The sequence below is a fragment of the Dermacentor andersoni genome, chromosome 10 (genome assembly GCF_023375885.2).
Source record: "Dermacentor andersoni chromosome 10, qqDerAnde1_hic_scaffold, whole genome shotgun sequence".
In the NCBI taxonomy this organism is placed as follows: domain Eukaryota; kingdom Metazoa; phylum Arthropoda; class Arachnida; order Ixodida; family Ixodidae; genus Dermacentor; species Dermacentor andersoni.
Window position 1 is genome coordinate 120,186,227 of NC_092823.1, and position 21,697 is coordinate 120,207,923.

Here is a 21,697-nt window from a genome sequence, read left to right on the forward strand (position 1 = left end):
GCAGGGCCACTTGGGGCGAGATGAGTTGTTAAAAGGTCTGTTAAAGTTCTTGTGTGTGGGGTGATACGTGTAGGCGTGTTAATGACATTACTAAACCCTTGTGAAGGTAGTAGTTGGAAATATATGTGATATACAGGTAAAGTTGAAATGTCAATGTTGCAGTACCTACCAAGAATCAGTATTAGCTTATTCTGATTTACATGCTGAAGTAATGTATCAAAATATTCGGTTGATTTTTGGCATATTTCCGTCCGGTGGGCAATACACTACGGATAAACATGCTTTTTTTAGAATTGACAACCAGACTTTCAACGTCGGACGATAGAAGAGATAACCGGTAATTTATATAGCATTGAATACACTTCCACATGCATCAATAACCCACTGCGCGGTCAGCCAGATTGATTTATAAAGAATTTTGAATATTTTGAGTCCCTTATATAATCACTGTGAGACCTGAGTCAGGTTTTTGTAAGCAGTGCTACGTAGAAAGTGAATCGAAAACTTGCATATTCAAATGAAGACATTTTAGTGCTTTTATACTGTCAGAAGCACAAGTGTCATTTACCTCATCGTAGTTTAACGCCATTTTACAATATAATGTACTTCAATCATCGGGACTCAAAGTTTCATTGATATTTCGCCTGCTTCTGAAAGCTGCGGAAATGAATGATATGCGACTGCTGAACCTTCGACGCGTGTATCTTCCCATGTTTAGTCCACACAAACTTCCACACTGGACTACGGTATTCCTCGATTTTCATTCCTAGCAAATGCTTCAGAGCTGACCAGAGATGCTCGTTCACAAATACAGGTGTGCTGGATGCACAACCCAAATCAGACGTCGAAATGCGAGTCGTCTTAGACTTAAGCAGAAAAGCGTCACGTTTTACTCGCTTATTCAATTGAACTACAATGTTTGTGCAGCTCTAATCATTTCGTTCTTTTACTCTGCGTGTAATTTCAACGTCGTCTGGCGTCAGAGGTTCCTTCACACACGCTTCTATTTGGCACGCAACTTCTTTCACATTCATGTACATTTTCTTTCTCACCAACTCCCTTAATATCAATATTGGGCTTTCGACAATACTGCTCGCTATATATAGCTGCCATTAAACTAAGCTCCAGTTCCTCAAGCGCGCGTTTTATGCTTGTACAGTCCATTATCAAAGTTTCATTTGACTTCTTGCCAGAATACTTGTGCCCTCCCCTTTAGTAATAAACGACTATACAAATCAGTTGAACACTCAGCCTTATAGTCAACCTTTAATTCCACCTCAAGCTGTTTGCAGCCCTCATGAAGCTGCGGACCCCTTAACCAATAGGAAGGCCAAATGTGTCCCGAGATCCGTTCATCCGTTCATCCATGCGACGTCGTCTTCAAAGTGCCATAATAACTCGCGGTATACAACGTGCATACGCAAGATCCTAGCACGTGGCATATTGTTGTAACATGTCATACACCAAGCAAAAAATAAAGCTACATTTCTCCCAATAATTAGACAGGTACGCCCGGAACTTTATTCCGTAGTGCAAGGATATATTACCTGGGTATGCCTCCTACCTTAGGCACTGTTGCAAGTGACTTTTGAGATGGAGACTTGAAAGTTAGGGGTAGTGTTTCTGTGCCAAAACTGTCCGAACAGGAGAAGATGCATTAACATCCATGACGTCACGCGGACGCACTGACGCACAGGCGTTCAATTCAAACAAATAAAGCTTGGCTTTCGGTGCCTACAATAGCAACCAGTCCTTTATTTCATTTTTTTCTCTCAAGCACATGCAAACAGGTTTTCCTAGCTACACTTCACGAGTGATAACTGATTCGGTGCCGCTGCTTGCTGTCTCTTTATTTCACGAGACAGTGCCAGTAGGTGACTATAGAGGTCATTGCTGTCGACAAGCACAGTAATCAATTCTCTAGGCGACTGGCCGACGCACTCTTCCCACTCAGTCAGAGAGGGCCGCGTATACAACAAGGCCGACGCAAGCACCGCAATTGTGAAACTTAGGGCGTACACGCCCTGCCTCTTAGCTCGGCAGACACTTCGCATAGGGTCTTGCACATGGCCATTTCCGGCACTTAATTCCGTTCTCTCTAAGCAAATTTGCTTTTACACGGATGCCCCGCTGAAACTTCCTATTGTTTCGCGTTTCTGGACATGGGCCAAAAACATGGTGTCGAAAGAACGGTGGTGAGTGGGACGCTGCCTGTTGTGCGTGTGCCTTTGAGTGCGTGTTTTTTTTTTTGTTTGGTGGTTTGTGTGTGCGTGTACTTGTGTACTTGCGAGTGGGTGCGTATGTGTGTGTGCGTGTTTCTTTTCCATGCCTGTAGAGTAATAATGCGTGGTTCCACAAGTTAAGAAAGAAGCGAACATTGTTGTGGCGGATCTCTCGCGATGCAAAATACGCAGGACGGAGTCATTCAACTATGGTCCTCTGTGTTTACACGTGAGCAACAGACAGCAGCTAGTGCCAGGAGGACACTAAATGCAAATTCTACGCGTCTAGCTCTGACGGCGCCAGAAAGCGGGACGTTCTTTCTTTCTTTTTTTTTATGATTCGTACGACAATAACAGTTCATACTGTACTTCGCTATAGTGTTTTCTGTATTAGTTATTTCACTTAAACAAAAACATCAGCGTTTTCCTCCATCCGTTTTGCGAATTTGCGGGCTAGCTATACATTCCAATACCATGTTCTTCTTCATGTTACACTCTTACGCTCTTAAGCAAGATTACACCCTTTTGCCACACAACGATAATCGTCATCTGTCTTGTCCGCATTTCCTTTTTTTAACGCGGCGAGCCCGGTACTTTCCAGTAACGAACGGCATGCGCGTTATCAGCATGACATAGCATTCCCGATAGGAAAGTAGTGGGCGCGGCGTTTTCGAGAAAGGAAACGCAAGCAAGGCAGATGACGATTATTGTTGTGTGGCAGAGATACTCCCCAAAGGTGTACCTCTAAGAGTGTAGCTAAATGTGAAATTGATAACCTTTTTACACCCTTCATGCGCTCTGAACCGCAAACTAATGTACACCCTTAAGGTTGCATAAGGGCGCAAATACGGCCGCTTCGGGGCTATTACACAGTCTACCTTGCATCTTTGATTGACATTTGGTACTGACCACACCGCGAGCTAGCTTTCACCGCCGCAGCCGTACGAACTTCAGTACCTGTCTTTCAACGTGGAGACGTAAGAACCAAAAATTACGTACACTCTTAGAAAAATTTACACCCTTGGGGGCTTATCTTGTCCCACAGCCATAATCGTCATCTGTCTTGCCCGCGTTTCCTTTCTTTAACAATGTGAGCCCGGGACTTCCCAGTCATGAACGGCATGCGCGTTATCAGTGTGACGCAGCATTCACGACAGGAAAGTAGCCAGCGCCGAGTTTTCAAGAGAGGAAACGCAAGCAGGGCAGATGACGATTATTGTTGTGCGACAAATATACACCCCGAAGGGTGCAACCGTTTTAAGAGTGTATTCCTACCTTAAGAAAAGAAAGAAAGAAAGAAACGAAGAAAGAGAATAGTACGCGGAAAGAAGTAGTTGTCCATTCAAGCGAGGTATACGCAAGGTATCTTTTGTAATGGTTGATAATTACGTTTCACTGCAATAGTTTGGGATTCAGACGCACGTTGCGTTGCTGGATCGTAACGAGTAGGATAACGAGCACGCCGCAGTCCGCTTGCCCTAAGCAGCATGAACACGGCTGCAAAACTCTCTTTAACGGCGTCACTTTAAAAAATAAATCAGGGCGGTCTTTCTGCTGATAAGAATAATAAAGCAATGATCAGTGAGTGAGTGCTATTTGAACTCACGGGTTCAGACTAATCACCGTTGTAGCACGCGGATTAAGCGTTACTATTGATATTCGCGCTATGTGCATGCATGCAATGCGCTACTAGCGTGCTTTACGAACCTAAGCTACTTTTGACATACATTCCGTGCAGCTTATGCTGTAGTTTTTCTCGAAACATTGCTTTCTGTGTCAGCGTCGCAGAGAAATAGCATAAATAGCAGAAATGCATGGCGTCGCCGAGTGCAAGTATTCCAGTAAACGCAAAGCGTGTGCGTTAGGCGTCGTCACTTGTAATCTTTGAACACTGAGGGGGAGCATCGATGCCTTTATTTAAAGTGCGAAGCGCGAAAACGCAATGAACTTGAAATGCGACATCATGGGAGTGTTAAACGCCACCTGTATATTAGAACGTGATGCTCAGAGAGAGAGAGAGAGCACAGTTTCGCGCACATTTGAAGGTTTACGCCCAGTCTACACAGAAAACTGAGTCTCAGAAAACCACTAACTGTTGCCTTGTGCAAAGCCGTTAGACACACGTGCGTTTCTATGCCAATGTAATGTAAACACGCAAGCGATGTGTACGCAGTAACTGATATATTGGTCGCGGCGGCCGTAAGGGTCAACATTTAGTTATTCCGGTGGTCAGCCGGTGCCGTAAAACGGAAATGCATGGACAGGCAACCAAACTTACATTTTTTTTTATGACACGAGAGCTTCGTGGTGCCTTCTGAGGAGAACGAGAAAGGAGCTGTACTGGTAATTAGAGCCTGATGAAATCTGCCCCGTGGAGGCTTGAAGACGGCGCCACCGCGCAGAGTTCACACACGGACGGGTATCTGAAAGGCGCAGACAGGGGGAAAAACTTGATCTCCAGAATAAGAACAAAACGAATTAGCCACACGAAAGTACACATCGCTGGGTGAATTAAATCGGAAGCTTAATTCCCTGACCCGGAACCGTAGATGAAAGATAAGAAGCACAAAGCCCTTTCAGAAAAGCCCTCCAATCGCCTCGCCCTACCCCTCTCCCTCGCTCCATACTCCCGCACACAACTCGCAAGCTGGCGTAATGTTCGCACACACAAATACAGGCAAACGCAAGATATAAAACACGGACTTAGAGACGCACGCATTCACACACGTTCAAAACACAAGTACACGAAAGGACGCAAGCATATATACACGTACACACACACACATACACACACGATGAAAACACACACGCACACACCCAGAGATGAGAGCGCTCACACAAACACACATGCACGCGTGTACAAACACAACCAGGAGAGACAAGGGCAGATGGAAAGAAAATATATTCTGACGAAATAAATGAAGGCCGACCGGCGTCAGTCAAAACCCTCTTGCTGTGCCCTCTCCCCTTGAGCTACGTCACGCAAAAGGGGCCCACATAGAAATTCCGTGCAGCGTGCTACGAAGCTACGAGTGGCGCACCTGTGTTGAAAATGAGACGCGGAAGACTGACTGGGAGACGACGGCGATAACAATTCAATTAGTTCCGGGAACCCTGACGCTCCTTGGATAGCTTCGGAGTTAGAAAAGTCCTGGCATGCTGCGACATGCTTCCGAGCGCACTTTTTTTGCCGGACGTGAACCGTGCTGTGTGCTTGTGCAGCGATTGCGGTGGTGTGTCCGGCAAGCATTCATTGTCGCGGAATGTGTATTACGCTCATGCCAGGATATACCTAATAAGTGCTGCGTGGCCAGTTGCTGGAGCAATTACAAATCGTGGCCGAAAATCATGGGTTCATATTTCCGCAATATCAATGACAGAATATTGGGTGCTAATGCTAAGGCAAAATAGAAAAAAGCTGGAATTCTGCGGAATAAGGCAGCTGTTTCTTCGTAAATAGTTGCACGAATGTGTTGTGTCTCCATTGCTAAACTCATTTGATGTGTTGTAAATATGTGGACTGCGGCATTGCATTCAACAATGCCTAGAAAGCTAAATTATTCGTTTAGTGCCTAATCTAGACTGGAATAAATACATGTGTCCCGAATGTAAAGAAAGGCACACCAGTGAAGTTGTCATGAGATATGCGTTATGGTGCAGAGCTAAGATTTTCTTGAAGAACTTTTGTGGTCGCATGAACAGCAAACTCTTTGAGGCCGACGATAAATCAAGGCAAGGAAGCTACTCTGAAGAGGACAGCACTGTGATTTTTCAATATGCGCCATGCTCCCTGTCATCATTTACCCGAAATTCGTTCTCAGTCCTAAGGTTGAACCATTTCATTTTTTATGGACGGGCTTTTTAATACGTAAATAGCTTTGCATTAATAAAATAATCTAGGAACACGTTCTGTTCTCTGTGGGCCATCTGCTCAACTATGCCTGAAAAAGAAACAATAACTGCACTCTGGTTAACGTTGCCCATGAGGCCGCAATCCCTTCATTCAACCCGTATCCCCGAGCACGCCGCCGTCCTCTTCTCCGTGACGTCTCTCGCCGAGCGCCCAGGCCTTCTCTTGTCTAGATGGTGTTCCGTCAGTGACCTCCACCGAGTGAACCTCCTCTCCGGGGCGAGCCGCTTCCTCCCCCAATCGTCTTGTAAGCGAATTCGCCTCTCGGCTAGATATGGCTAGACGTTGGCAACGCAGATACCGAGGCTTGTTCGCCGCGCTTGCGAGAGAGTACGCGCCCGGCGGAGAGCAATCGGGACTGCGGCACTTTTTCCCCCTTCTGTCGACTTCGTCCAGCGATCGGCGGGCGTATTGAGTGGCCGCGAGTCTTGGGTTGCTGGTGGCATCGCGGGTTACTAAATACGACTGCTTGTGAGCCCTCGTCATGAGGACGTCGTGGGTCTTGTTCGCGACGCTGTTGTGCGCGCTCCATTACGTGTGGTCCCGGCTGCCGTTCCTAGCCGTGCCGGCCCAATGGCTGGGCACGACGCTGATTCTACTGTGTGCCGCACACTGCCTGGCTCGGTTCCTCTGGCGCAGGCTATTCGTTACCCTCGTCAACGGTGATGGGAAGGCTGTTCTTATCACTGGTGAGTGACACGTGTGATGATGATGATTATGACGATAACTAGTGGCCTTTGACGTATCAGACCATCGGTTTTTGCTCTGGGTGACTCACCTGGGAGGAGGCGGGAAAAGGAGGAGCTCATGTAGAGTGTCGCGAGTTTCTTCCCCCTGCGTGCATCAGAAACGGGGGAAAAAAGAAAGGACAAGCATTTCAACATTTACTTTGCTTTGAGGTTCCATGTCGGACCCGCCACCGTTACTCTGTGGTTAGGGAGTTGCGCTGCTGAGTGCGATGTGGCGAGTTCGAATCCCGGCCCCGACATCCGCATTGCGATAGGGGGGCACCGAAGCGAATTTCGCTCCTTCTTGCACACAAAGATTCTGCGCATCTCGACAGAGGCACGGTTCTACGTAAACATATTTGCTTTCCTTGTTGTTGTTCGCTGTATCGCTGGACAACACTTCTGCGTGGCCCTACGGCTTTGTGCGCGCATACTGTCCAGAGAAATTAGGCCAATTCGAGCTCCAGCTGTATGTCACGTGCACGTCTTCCGGTCTTAAACCGTTTCTACGGTTCGACTACAGCTACGTTACGTGCCACCTCGTCATACAGGAAATAATCCTTATGTCAACAGTGTTTCCGGGTAGACAGGCTGCTGATCTTAGTCGAGTGGTGGAAGAGAATGTTTAAAGTGCTGAACGAGCTTGGAATGAATGTCAGTCAAATATGGCAGTTTGCGCTGCACTTGATGAATTGAATGCTGCTTTTTTTTAACGTCTTAACGTAGCGCAGGGGCTATGACATTAATAAATATTCACCGCCATAAGGTTCTTGACGTTGGCACTAAGCTCTACGCGGAAACCTTTTCTTGTAAGAACAGAGCCTTCGAAATGCGGCCGCAACTCGAACCCAGGACCTACAACACTACAGCTACAGAACCACTGCGGCAACTGAGACAAGCTACCGCATTTCTTCCGAAACCCACTGCGGTGAACCAGTGTCTAGCTGTAGCGTTGCACAGCTGAGTATCCTAGGTAGCTGGTTCGATTCGCGGTCGTTGCGGCCGGATTCTCGTGGGGGCGGGATGCAAAAATAAAAATTAAAAATGCAGATCCCATGCACTGTTGGAACCGATGTAAGCGAAGCTTAGTCTGCTGCTTGCGTTCATCGACGTTATTTGGCGGTGATATATAGACGGCATACGACAGTCGTGACGTGATCTGAAATGTTACCTTGCCTGCTCCGCTTGTGTTTGTTGTTCTTGCTCCGCTCGGGCGCCTTATGCGAGGTTTCGTCTCCTCGGCACTAAGCATACGCATCGTCGCCATTCTGGGTCGTGGCGTGTTAGCTCACAAAAACTGCCTCCTCTCTCTCTCTCTCCATTCCCTCCGTAACGTTCTCCCCACCTCCTCCTTCTGCTGTTGCTGTTGAGCACGCAGACAAGCGCTGCAGCCCCTGCACTGCATTTGTGGGGGGGTCACACCTAGCTACGGCGTCCAGAGGGCATGGTGCACATACGACGCGGCGTAAATGTTGACGCGCGCTTCTCGGACCGTGTTTCCGTTGTGCCACCCTCCAGTCACGTGCTCACGCGATACGTTTAGGGCCCCGCGTCGCAGAAAATCCGGTGTCGACGCCGCGGGCGTCGCTCGGCTAATAATCATTCTGAACCACAACAGCGTAGGCCCTCCACGTGGCGCAAACCTTTTTTTGCACTCTGTGCTATGTTATTCCTCGGAATTTTGAGAATGGCAGCTCATAAAGAGATGTCGTGAAACAAAACACCCGCACCACATGCCTTTTATGTTCTTGTGACATGCAGCCGGCGTTAGTGGCGTACGTCTCAACTACGTCCCGACGTGGCCTGTGTTAGCGGCGTGCAAGACCACAGCAGCCGCAGCAGCGGAAAGTCAAAGAGGCAAAGAAAGCTTCGCTTTAAAACGTTCTTACCGTGCACTGGGTGCACTTAATAGTAATTCCAGGTGGCTACAATTACACCGGAGCCCTCCAATGCACGGCGTCCCCAATAACGTAAGTTCTGTGCAGTTCCGAGAGGTTAAACCCCACAATTCAATTCCTGTCTCTGCATTTCTTTTTTCTCCGAAGAGAGGTCGGTTGTCCGCTATGTGAGTGCGCCTTCTAAAGCAGCAGCTCGCGTATACTTGCTTGAGCGTTGTGCGGCTCAAGGACTTTCTTTTTTGCACGTTGCGCAGGACCGGTAGAGGAGGTGCACTCCTCACATCATTTGGGAAGCGTGCAATGGGCGAGGACCGAACGCGGTCGAGGTCACGCTTTACCGTTTCTTCGACAGGAAAATCGTTGCGATCAAACGGCGCCGCGCAGACTGGAAAGATAAATATCGCTAATTCGGCACGTGAACGGGTTCCATAGCCTTGAGCTCTTTCTCGCGGCGATTAAAGACCAGTTTGTCGCCATCGCGCGAACCTTGAATATAGGGAGCGGATTTTTACTTTAGCCTGCACCTAGGAATAAGACTGATATCTGGTTAACCTATCTGCCTTTCCGCTTCATCTCTCTCTCTCTCTCTCCGCGCGACAGTTTCTTTAGTGGATCAATTCTTAGATAACAGATATCAACAATATGTATCGCAGTCACTGCACTCTTAATTTAGTTGGAAGTTACACTTATAAAAAACATGAAAATATGCATTTGTTGAAGTATGACCTAACGGAAGTACAGAGTCCGACTCTATCAAGCAGTTTTAAAGCTGTTCAGGCGCTGCGAATGCCTAATGTCGTTTTACTACAGTTGTAAGAAAGCATCTGTCATGCAGTGAGATTACATTCTTTTTCATCTTCATTTTATGAAACGCTATTATCTGTCATAAGAATTATTTTTCATCAGGTCTTCGCTTAATTATGGCGATATTATGTCGATTATCGTGATTTGCCTGCGTCTATGTACATATTTGTATCATAAGTTATCGGTACTTCAGCCAGTCAACTTCTAGGCAATAAATAGTAACAAAAGCATTAAGACCAAATAATTTTAAACGGTAATTTACCCCACGAAAACATGAACTTTTGCATGGTACAAGATTTTGCGTTTCTCACGAGCGGTGTGTAGTCTGATGAGTTGCTGCATAGGCCTGTTATTTCACCACAGGGCTCAGACAGCCCGTGCCACACCGCAAGGGCCCATTTGGTCGTAAGAAAAAAAAAGCTGATTTTCCTAGAGGTGTTTCCTCTCGAGTGGCTTTGCTAACCACGTTCTCCATCACGATTGCCAGCGTCTGGTTTTTGCGATGCGCGCTGCATTTTAAGTGTTACTCTTGTTGCTTTCCCGCGAAACATGAAAAGTTTGTCTGCTCAAGGGGTGGTCATTTCGTAACACTGACCAAGAGGAAACGATGACGTGAGTTACGTCGACGTCTGAGCCTAAGAAGTGTTCTGCACCCGAGCTGTAACGGCTGAAAGAGCACAAGAAGAATGAAAACCCTTGCAACTTCTCACGACACAGATGGGTGCACACGCCAAAACTGTCCTGCACTTATCCCTGAGGCATCTTAAGACCACACACAAAAGAAAGAAAAAAAAAGATGGCGGTGCATCCATCGTGTAGAGAGGACTAGCGACTTTAATGCTATCAGCAATTGGTCTGATGGTGAGTGCGCAGCTGTTGATGATGTATTTTATACAATCATTATTATAAAAGGTGGCAAATAACTAGTGACACGTGCCCAGGGACACAAGCTGGCGTGAAAGGGGGTCATTGAAAAGTGGAATTTGAAAGTGTTACATACTCAGTGACTCGAGTTGATCACGCGGTTGTTTCCAAGTTCACTGGCCTCAGCGAAGCAGCCTAATGGTCTACCTATTTGATCATATCCAGTCATCCAATTTGGCGGGAACGAGGTTAGGCGCGGACATATACACATAAATAAATACATACATACTCACATACTGTAAAGTCGAGGTAGTTCCCAAGGAATGCTATAGAATTAAAGAAAGATAATTATAACTTATACAACGCTTACCACAAGGGCTTAAGAACTTTAGAAATGTGTAAGTCTGGGGTCGAAATATTATTCACGGATAAAATAGGTATATCGAAAGTGTCTGCTGGCCACGAAGCACATTTTGGTGTAGTTAGTATTATAGGCGCTCACTGAGACGCACCCGCCGTGGTGGCGTAATCGCTTGGGCGTTGCGCTTCTAAGGCCGCGGGCGCGGGATCGAATCCCGGCCGCTGCGGTCACATGTCGATGGGGGCAAAAGGCAAGAATGCCCTTGTGCCGTGCATTGGGTGTGCGTTAAAGAGCCCCAGGTGGTGAAAACTAACCCGAAGTCACCCACGTACGCCATGCTTCATACTCATATCTTGGTTTCGGCACTTAAAACCCCTGAATTTATTTTATTATTTAATTGATTTCGATGAGACAGCCCTCCATCAAAGCTGCTGCGGTGAGAACTTGGTACGCGCTCAGTGGAACTAGTTTGATCGCGTACTCTCACCCAACGTGGTGGCTTAGCGGCTGGCGCTGCGTTGCGAAGCGCGAGGTCGTGGCACCAATTCGCGTCCGCGGCGGTCGTATTTCGATGGGAGCGAAATGCGAAAACGCCCGTTTGCCATGCATTGGGAGCGCCATAAATGTCCCCAGGTGGTCAAAATTTCAGAATGCCCTCACTACAGCTTTTCTCGTAAAAAAATCGATTTTTTTCCCTAAAGTTCTGCGCCAGAATTTAATTCAACTTGTGTTCGATCTCGCACTTAGGGACTTAACGTTCCTATGCTCTCGTGTGCTTTTCTGGTACTTTATTTCCTTTCCATAACGATATAATAAAGCCATTGACGCCACCTTCACAGAAACCTCCGATGACCCCACCGACCAGTAGAAACGACTGTGCCCCCAAACAGCTAGGTCACTTACAATAGTTTCTAAATTGTAGTTTCTTCAACAGGCTTTCGAGCACCTCCACCACATAGTATATTTTTTTTTTAGTTAACGCATGAGTAAGCGTATCACCGCACACGCCTACTCATGCCTGCTGCAGTATGAATGCCTTTACCGGCGATCGCCACTTACCCACATATGCGTTAGTTGACTCCACCTTATCGCTGCAGTTTTCATAAATTAATCGCACACCGTATAGTACTCTGAAGCACGAGAAAGCGTTTCGCTCCTGTTGAAACTCGGTGAAATATGGAGTCTCTCACGTGGGTCTCGATTTGCAGGTTGTGACACGGGTTTCGGCAACATGCTCGCCCGGTGTTTGTCTCGAGAGAACTTCATGGTGTACGCGGGGTGCCTCGACTCCAACAGCGAGGGTGCAATGATTCTCAAGAAGAGCCAAAACGTACGAGTGCTGCAGCTTGACGTCACCAAGGACAATCAGGTCGACGAAGCCTTCGAGGCGGTCAAGCGGGACCTTGGATCAAGAGGTAGACGACCGTCGAACGGCAACGATGGAAAGCGTTTTTTTATGTTCTATCGTCAGTGCGACGTCGGCTCTTTGACATCACGGCGTGCCGAGGCGCTGCCGTTACCCTTGATGTATACCGCGCTAAACAGGAAGCTTTAGCTCGAAGCCAACATGTTTTGAGGCATCATAAACAACTTTGATTTGCCTTTTGAAGTGCCTTTTTAAGTACATGTATAACACAAAAAAGGTGTTATCAGACAACCGCTCGACAAATTTGAATGAAATCGGTTGCATTTCAGAGAAAGGTTTAAACTATAGTGATTGTGGGAGGCAGAATTCTTATTTTTGGCATGGAATTTTTTTTTAGGTAGCAGCATATCCACAAACAAACAAAAAAAGCTACAAGTATCAAGTTTGCAAATTTTCAACTCTGCACCGAAAACAGACATCGCTGTTCTATAAACTGCATCCGCTAGGGTATCTGAAGTGGAGAAATAAATAAATGTATTTGCAGTTTATGCGAACTTGCTACGATGTTTAGAAGCGTTTTGCAAAAGTCTGCCTGTTCCCGCTTGTCCTGTTTGTCCTGGAACAACCTTGTCCCCTCCTTCTGCCCCGTTCCTTGACCCCAGCCACTATTCGCGACGCTGTGTGGCACCCGACTCTGTCGTGCCCCTGGATGATCCCCGCTTCGCTCACTCGCCCTCTTCTCAACGCCGTCGCTCCCTTCGCCCCAACCTTGCGCTATTCTTCTCAGATCATCAGCTGCATTCCCCTGGCGGAAAGCGCTATGACACGGAACTAACGACATTTCTTTGTTTACTGTGGGAACATAACGTACGAATGCGGCTGCGTTTCCTTGCAAATGCGCATGCCTGTGGTGAGCCCCATCGGAAGCGCAGCTTAACCGATATTGGCGCGTCTGTGTATCTAGGGCATTAGCCCCGTCAAGAGAGGGATATGCAAAATTGTTGTAACTTTCTCCAGGCGTATTCTTCACACCGTGAAGTTTTCGAGCTGGACATACGTCAATTTAGACGATTTTTTTCTGCTTTTATGCAGTCACAGTATGCTTGCCTGCTTCCGTAAGCTAGCATTTAAGCGATATTTATTCGCAATTGTTCAAATAAATATTTGCTTTTCTTTGCAACGCAGGTAGCACCTAAAACTCGAAAGTGCTATTTGCTGCCGAGGACGTAAATACAATAACGTGTCGATAGATAAAAAAAAGCAAAACGCGGCATAGTAGTGCAGAGGGATGGTGCTTTAAAAGAACGCTGACCACCGAATTGAAAAATCGCGTGGAATGGTTGTAAGACTCTTTGTAACGCTGTGCTGAACCTCCTACGCCTATGGTGTTGGCGACATGAGAACTAGCCCTACTGTGAAGACAGTGTGTAAGCAATTAACAATTAAATAACCAGTTACAATTAAAATTTCCAAAATACAGTGGTGTTGCAATTAACAACAAGGAGCAAATTGATGTTATAGCAGTTGATTTTTCGAAGGCTTTCGATCGGGTCTGTCACATAGAACTCAGTGAGAAAATGTATAAACTTTGAGTTAATACAGAAATTGTGAAATGCATTCATGCGTACCTTACAAACAGAAAGCAATATGTTCGAATAGCAGGCGAACGATCATCCTTTTTACCTGTTTTATCTGGTGTACCACAAAGTTCGGTTTTAGGACCAATTTCGTTTCTATTATATGTAAATGGCATTGCTAATGACATTGAACTGCGTCTATTTGCGGATTATTGCCTTATCTACTGTCCCGTAAAGAATGTCCAGGGTCAAATGTTGTTAAACGAATGCCTGCAAATTATTTATGACTGGTGTATTACGTGGGACATGAAAATTTATTTCGATATATCGGCTTACATGACTGTATCTAACAAGAAAACCACTTTGCTTTTTACTTTAAAAATAAATAATAGCCAACTTCAACATGTTACTAAGCTTAAGTATCTCGGGGTCACAATCACGCACAATTTGAATTGGAACGAGCACATTGAAAACATTTGTGGACCTGCTCAACGCAAACTCGGTCTGTTAAGGCGAAAATTCAAAGATGCTGCACCCGAGGTAAAGCTCGAGGCGCACAAAACAATTGTACGGTCCCCACTGGAATACGCATGTATAGTCTGGGATCCGCACCAGGTGGGCTTGATAAATGAACTGGAACGGATTGAAGGACTAGCCGCACAGTTTATCTTTAACGCTTACCAAAGAGCGCAGTCTGTAACTGCGTTACTATCTCGTACCTGTTTGCCCGAACTCGCAACGCGCAGAAAAATAACCAGGTTGAAATTCTTGTACCTACTGCATAACAATAAATGAATTTGGACTCCAGACTACACTTGCGTCCCCCTGGATGTGTGTTCCCACGTACAGGTCACCCTCATGCTGTAATGCCCTATGTGCCACACGTTGATGCCATAAAATATTCCTTTTTGCAAAAACTATAGTCGATTGTACACCCTTGACGCAGATGTGTTTATTGAAACACACACAACTGAATCATTTGAGTGTAAACTGTCATTATGTGTTTGCTGAATGCATTGTTTGTTTATTGCGGAACTGGCCTTACGAGTTTGTTGAAAATTATTTTTCACGCACCCTTTCAATAGCCCGCAACGGCTAACAGTATTGCAAATAAAGAAAATAAATAAGTTTCGCATGCACGTGCGCAGTTCTGTGGGCCGTGGTAGCCAACGCCGGCATCCCGAACAGCGGCCTCATCGAGTGGATGACCATGGAGAGCATCATCAAGGTGTTCGACGTCAACGTCTTCGGAGTCGTCCGAGTCGCCAAAAAGTTCCTGCCACTGTTGAAGAGAAGCAAAGGACGCGTGGTTATTGTCACTAGCGTCTACGGTGAGTGCGAAAGTTTTGGAAGTGCCAGCCCGAGTCGCATCCCAAAACACTGCCTTCAGGCGAAGTGCCACACTGGCATTCTTATATATATATAAAAAAAGCATGGAGGACCTAAATTATCGAAAAGTCGGTGACAACCTAACAATTACAAGCTTATATGTACACTGTCGAACTAAAATAAAATTTGCATAAATGCGCCAGCCAATGAGATTCGCTCATTTGCTTGACATCACACGGTTTCGCATGCTTGAAACTATTTCCTCCGTACAAGTCGGTCGTTGTTTCACTGGTTTCAGCATGCAACCCGGACGTCTAGGCACATATTATGTGGTATCCAGAAGTCACTGCTCTGCAAAAAGTAATAGTTAATTTGAAACAACAAGCTTTCATTTTCTAATTAGCCTAGCATTTACAGTAGCCAGCGAAAGTCGTTACGCTGAGGGCGGACTACAGCTCGTTCGGCTCTCTTTCAGAGGGGAAGAGAAGGTGCACTACGTTTTCTGTGGGCGGATCTTCTTTGCAACTCTTAAGGCACGTTCACACCGAAGGCGGAGCGGACAAGCGGACAAGCGGATCCGGCCAAGTGGCCGCGGATTTTCCGCTTTGCGGAAAATACGCGGCCGCTTGGCCGGATCGCGCCCGGACCGATTTTTTCCGCGCGGATAAGTTGGCCGCTTTGGCCGCAGCCAATCAGAACCCGACACTGCGGAAGCGCTGGTGAAGGAATGTAAATGAATGTCTTTCTCTGGGCTTTTCGCTTCTGTTATTCAAAAGCGTCAAAACGGCAAGTTGGGCCAGTTGGTTGGGATTCATAGTAAGGTTTGTTACAGCGCAACACAAGACAAGGACAAAAGAAGGTATAAAACGACGACACGGCGCCGTGTCGTCGCTTTATACCTTCTTTTGTCCTTGTCTTGTGTTGCGCTGTAACAAATCTTGAAAATCGACTAGACAAGTGGCGAGTAAAATGCCAACGATCTCGTCTTCTTCGTCTGAGCTCATCATTTTGCAGAAGTAGATAGCGGACGGGAGCGCGCCGACCCACGAAGAAAAATATATCGAAAGTGCGCGCACAAACCCAAAGTGCCGCGAGATGGCGGCACGTCCCTGAAATTGCTAAAGAAATTGCGAGATGCCCCGCCTTCCCGGCGGCGCGGATAGCCAGACAACGCGGCCGGTCTGAACAGGCGCGGGCGTTCGCTGCCTCGCCGCTTTGAAAATCCGCTTGTCCGCTTAGACGCTCCGCTTTCGGTGTGAATGTGCCTTTAGGCTGTCACCGACTAGCGACCTTTTCATCGGCCGAGGAGCACAGGGCGCGCGGCGAGCCTTTCCTCCTCTCCGGCTTGTGCGAGCCAGCGCGGTGCTGCTTGAGTGCGTTGCCGTCGCGTGCTGCGGAACGAGGTGGAAATGCTTTAGCTCGTTCTCCGTGAAATTTATCTGATGTCAGTTCATACAAGGTCGTCGGGGAACAGCTGCGTAGCCTTTCGGTGCATCGCTAACGACCATATGCGGAAAATGTCTCTTGGCTTCGCAAAGAAGCGACGCGTAACATCACCCGTGGTGTGTACGCATACGTGTTGTGAAATATTTTGGCTGTGTCGGTTTTCACTCGACGAAGAGAGCCTGAGTCTGTGAATTGCCAGGGTGAATTAATAAAAAATCTTGCTCTTACGTGATCGCTTCGCGTGGCAACTAATACATAGCAGTGGACGATCGTGTACGTCCAACCCGATACTATAACGAAACATCTAAATACCACTCGTTATAATATAGTTGAGTAAGCCACCAGCATCATTCTCATGCATCTCAAGTCTAGTAGACTTGAAGTTACTCTGCTATGTCTATCATAGACTCCTCTTGTACGAGGCAGATGGCGTTACTCAACACAGCGATCACTGCGGTTGGTAAACCACCATGGTACGTATGAGCTTTGTCGTTCCGGATTGCCATTTTGCCCTGTGAAGTAGTACTATCTCAACAAGGCCGCATAAAAAAGAATCTGGTGCCCATGTGTGAGGGCATAATTTCTATAGTACTGCTAAGTGCGTCGTAGAGGACTGGGCGAAAAAAAAACGAGAAAAAGAAAATCTGTTCTCATCCTAGTCTTTCGCGAGAAAGAAAATGAAACAACGCATTCTACCACCTCAATAAGAGCTCGTATATTCATGCCGCATAGTTGAACCATGCGCTACATGGAACAAACTGATCTATAACCAAGCATTTACCATTACTTCGGACGCTCGTGTAGTTCGCATACAATCGCTCGACCACTGGACAGGTGTAATTCACGCGTTACGATATGTTAGTAGTACTAATCAAAACTACTTTATTCGTGGACAGAAACTTCGGCCAACAAATCAGGTAGTCGCTCAATGTATCAAAAAATTACAATTTTAATGCCTGTAAATGTAAACAGCAACACTTTTTCAGTAGCAGAACAGTACTAATGCTGTTGGGATCGTCATATCATTTGGAATTACTCATTGCTGCTAAACTACAGTTTACAACTACAATGAGAATGCTGCAGTAAGGTCACATTTATTAAAAGAACTTTCCGAAGCACAAAACGTACCTCCGAGGCTGATTGTAGACTCAAACACGGGCGCACACACCGCCGATGGGTGCTCCTTCCATCTCAAACCGCAGATACTACGGCCGTGCTGACTTGAATCGCTTCAGTACGTCTCGCAGGGCCGTTTCTCGCGTAGGAGACCACGTAATACTAAATGCTCTACGTGAGCGAGAAAACAACCATGGGAAATCGCCACCGAGCGTATACTTTGCATACAACACGGAGCGCTCGCCCAAGCCAGCATGCCGATTGCCCATAGATGGCGCCACTGCAAACGCAGTATGGCGGCGCCCATGAAAAAACGGTCTATAGGAGGGAGCATCACGCAGTCAGCCTTCGCAAGCCAAGCCAGTGTAAAGGGTCGGCTATGGCGTCCAACCTATATTCCCGGACAATTATTTCAGAAGTGAAGTAAATATGGGAATTTCATTGCGCCTAAGTTTAGGAACGCTCCCCATAATCGGTGCTCTGGGATGTCGAAAGGACAACGTGCCTATATTTACGTCATAGTGTCTTGTGTTCCCCTTCTGGTTTCTTTCCTTGCGCCTTTTCGGTCGGACCATTTTGTTTCCCAACCCCTAATCACAATTATTGAAATAATAAACTGGTGATTTTGTACTCCAGTATAAACAACAATCTGGATATTTGAAATACCTCGAGAAACATTTGATGTGCTAAATGCCTTAGACATTTAGAAGTGCGTTGAACGTTAACATGCTTGATGTTCTGTTTTCAGCATCATATACCTTCCCACTTGCGACGGCGTACTGCATGAGCAAATACGCAACCTTGTCACTTGTCGACGGTCTCAGAAGAGAGCTGTATGGTAAAGGAGTCGATGTTATTGCTATCGAGCCAACTTTGTACAAGTAAGTGAATTTTTTACCAAGCACCCTTTTACTTTATTGGCATAAATCTCTCCCTAATGAAAAAAAAGCATATGTTCGATATTCTTACTTTCAACAGTCTGTTATGACCCTTTCGGTGTGTACGATTACTATGGATTATGCAGTATTGTCGAACTTATGAAGCAAAACATCTTTTTCGTAGGGTTCCTTTCTATGTGTTTCAAACCAGTGGTACAAAGCATAAATTAGTGAATTTAGTAATTTGGCAGTGGTGCGACGCACCTTACAAGCACGTTAATAAACCCATAGTTAGGTTTCAAGGAAAATATTTCTTTAGTAAAATTTCCAGACTTTCTTTAGACTTGAAGTGCAACAACAAATAATTAAATGCTGAAGCAATAATATAATTACTTTATTTCATGTCCAGCCGTAAACCTCCTTAATTGTTACAGAATATTTAACATAATTGCCTGGACGTAATTCCATCTTGTCTACCCCACGTTCTTGTCAATCCTTCAAATATTTTTTTAATGTCTAAAGCTGTTTATTTTTTTTTTGTTTTACAACGCGCTTGCAAAGCGTATCACTGCCACTGTCTTCTTGAGTAACTGGTCAATAGACAGCTGACGTCCTTATTATGCACAAAATACGATGGTGTTTTATGCTTAGGTGGGTGCACAAGAAAAGTAAGCTGAGCTTCTTCGCGTACACATACGTTGCACATGCGTACTATATGACATAGGTGAGGCCAAGTTAGTTGACGCATACTGCGCACCAAGCTGATGCACGTATGTTAGCGAATCGATCTTATCAGTTCAAATTCTGCATTAGAGATGCCGTGGTTATCGTTCTCAGATCAAGCTTAGATAATGGTAAGAGTTGTATACGCTTCGTTACATAGAAGAAAGCTTGCGGCAAAGGGTTGTTTTAGGAATCTTCTATGTAAAAGTGCGTGTGCAGGAAGCATCTTAACGTTATTGCCGGATTAAGTTGTCGGGAACAGCAGCACTTGTGGCACCCTCTTCAGACATGGTAGCCAACCGAAAGAGTGCTTAACTTTTATGCCAGAAAAGAAGTGACTGTGTTCCACCTAACGGCGTAGTCTAAACTTCTCGGTCTTCACCCATATTTGGTTTTGCTGCTTTCTTTTCTGAAAGAGATGCACAGCGATAATGTGGTTCTAGCTCATCACGATCGAGAACAGTGGAAATAAATACCCCCACAAGCGTCACTGTCACGAGCCGATCCTCACAAGTATATCGCAAAGAAAATGAAGCTCTCAAACCTATTTTGCCCTTTGTCTCACATGGCGTGGCCGCATTCCTGTGTCTCATTCAGGACTGCCATCAACGATGACGTTGGTTCCATGCGAGCCATCGAGCGAGACCTGAACAAGCAAGCGCCCGAAGTCGTCGCCGATTACACGGAGACGGAAATTAAGAATTGGCTCACGTCGGCGTCGACCTACTACTCTTACTCCATGCGCGACAACCCCCAGGAAGTTGTGAATCAAATGATTGCGGCAGTTAGGGAGACGTATCCGAAGACCTGCTACCCGGCCACTGGACCCCTGGAGTACACGTCGCTTTGCATTCTCAGGACTTTGCCCGATGAAGCGGTAGATTATTTAATCCTCGGTATTCGTAAGATGATCAACCTTGTATGTTGAACCTTGTTTTTACAATATGTGCTGCCGCCGTAGCGCTGGCCCTGTCACTATGGCACCCGGCCGCTGAGCCCGAGGTCGCTGGTTCGGTCCCCACTGGCGCGGCCGCATTCCGGTGACTGCCAAATGTGATAACGTTTGTGTGCCTAGGCATGAGTGTCCAAAAGTACCATGTAGTACTCTTATTTATAAACAGCAACGGTGGATCGCACATACAACGCGTGCAAGACACATACTCATTGCTTTTAGGTCCAACAAACATTTCAATTTTAAGCGTGTACCCTGTATGGTATGACCTCAGCAGAATATTTTCCACATTAATGGAATGACGATCGAGTGCTGCGCACATGCCAGATCATTATGGTACAAACAAGAATACTCAATACTGTTTAGTGTACCATGTATACTTAAGTGCCAGATGACTCACACGTCCTGTGTAGGAATGTGTACGAAGATACGACAATGCGCATGCGCTACTCGGAAGTGCGCAAGAGTGAACAATAGGTAGAAGCTTACCGCGTTTGATTCCTTTGTTTTATGTGCTCCTTGTTCTCATTTTATCCTTGTACAGTATATTTGCAGTAAAACGTTTTGGTTTGTTGACGTGTCTTCACAAAACCGCTGTATTCAACTGAACATCCTGATGTAGAGCCTCGGTTCAGGATAACACACAACACTCAAATACATCAAACATGCTGTCTATGTGGTCTGAAATTTGGTGTGGCCTTCGCGATCTCGGAGACCATGCTTAGAGCTCAAAGTGGGAACTGCACCTTGCTAGACACAATAGCTTTGTGCGTGCTTACTCTAGTTGCTATAGACAATCAGTGGTTGCATATGAAGTACGAATTAATAACGTGCCACATTCTAAGTCTTCTTTTGGATCCATGGACGAAATAATTTGCGTGTCCGGCCATGAAGGCCATTGTTGCTTCTTTGGAGACGTACGCGATTGTGATAATTGTTGTAGTTCTTGTTCTTTGTATTGTTTCTTATTCTTCCGCGCGGCTTCTTTTCTGTCATTACTATCATCAATAAAACTCGTTGTTGGCCCGGTTGTTTCTTGCTCAGCGACATAATTGCTGCAAAATGCACACGCAGAAAAGGCAGAAGAAACACGCACGACAACGCAGATCACCTGTGTCGTCGTGTGCATGTGCTTTTTTGAGGCAATTATGCCACTCAGCGTTGCTATCATCGTCATCATTGCCACGTTTCCATTCCCCATTGTTCCATTTCTGCCTTACCCAAACCATAAGCTTTTTGTTAGGGCACAGGAGTTCAGGCTGACGTGCCATATTTTGTCTCATAATAAAAATCTCTTCGTCTGAATTTCTAAGCTGCTCTCACTGAGATAGTATGGGCGCATGCGAGGCCACTAAACTATTTGCCTGTTGCACAATACTCAGCTATATACCCCGAGAACATAATGAACTCAATGAGGCCATAACTTGTGTGATCATGCTTCGCATCTCAGGCAACGAGAGATCTAAAGGTCTAGAACTATTCAATATTGTGTACACCGGACCAAGGTAATCTTGATGTTCCCG

At 46.1% G+C, this 21,697-nt stretch overlaps 1 protein-coding gene across 1 annotated transcript; it reads left to right on the forward strand.

Moving 5' to 3' along the window:
• Nucleotides 1–6,475: 6,475 nt before the first annotated feature.
• On the forward strand, nt 6,476–21,479 carry LOC126544892 (dehydrogenase/reductase SDR family member 9-like). Its single transcript, XM_050192420.3, has 5 exons — nt 6,476–6,821; nt 11,996–12,202; nt 14,879–15,061; nt 18,370–18,502; nt 19,820–21,479. Exons 1-5 carry the CDS (start codon nt 6,617–6,619, stop codon nt 20,148–20,150), a joined length of 1,059 nt encoding a protein of 352 aa, XP_050048377.1. The 5' UTR covers nt 6,476–6,616; the 3' UTR covers nt 20,151–21,479.
• Nucleotides 21,480–21,697: the final 218 nt, after the last annotated feature.

Coding starts and splice junctions, on each gene's coding strand:
- LOC126544892 (XM_050192420.3), top strand. CDS start 6,617: ATGAGGACGTCGTGGGTCTTGTTCGCGACGCTGTTGTGCGCGCTCCAT. Junction 6,822..11,995: donor GAAGGCTGTTCTTATCACTG/GTGAGTGACACG, acceptor CTCGATTTGCAG/GTTGTGACACGGGTTTCGGC. Junction 12,203..14,878: donor GCGGGACCTTGGATCAAGAG/GTAGACGACCGT, acceptor GCACGTGCGCAG/TTCTGTGGGCCGTGGTAGCC.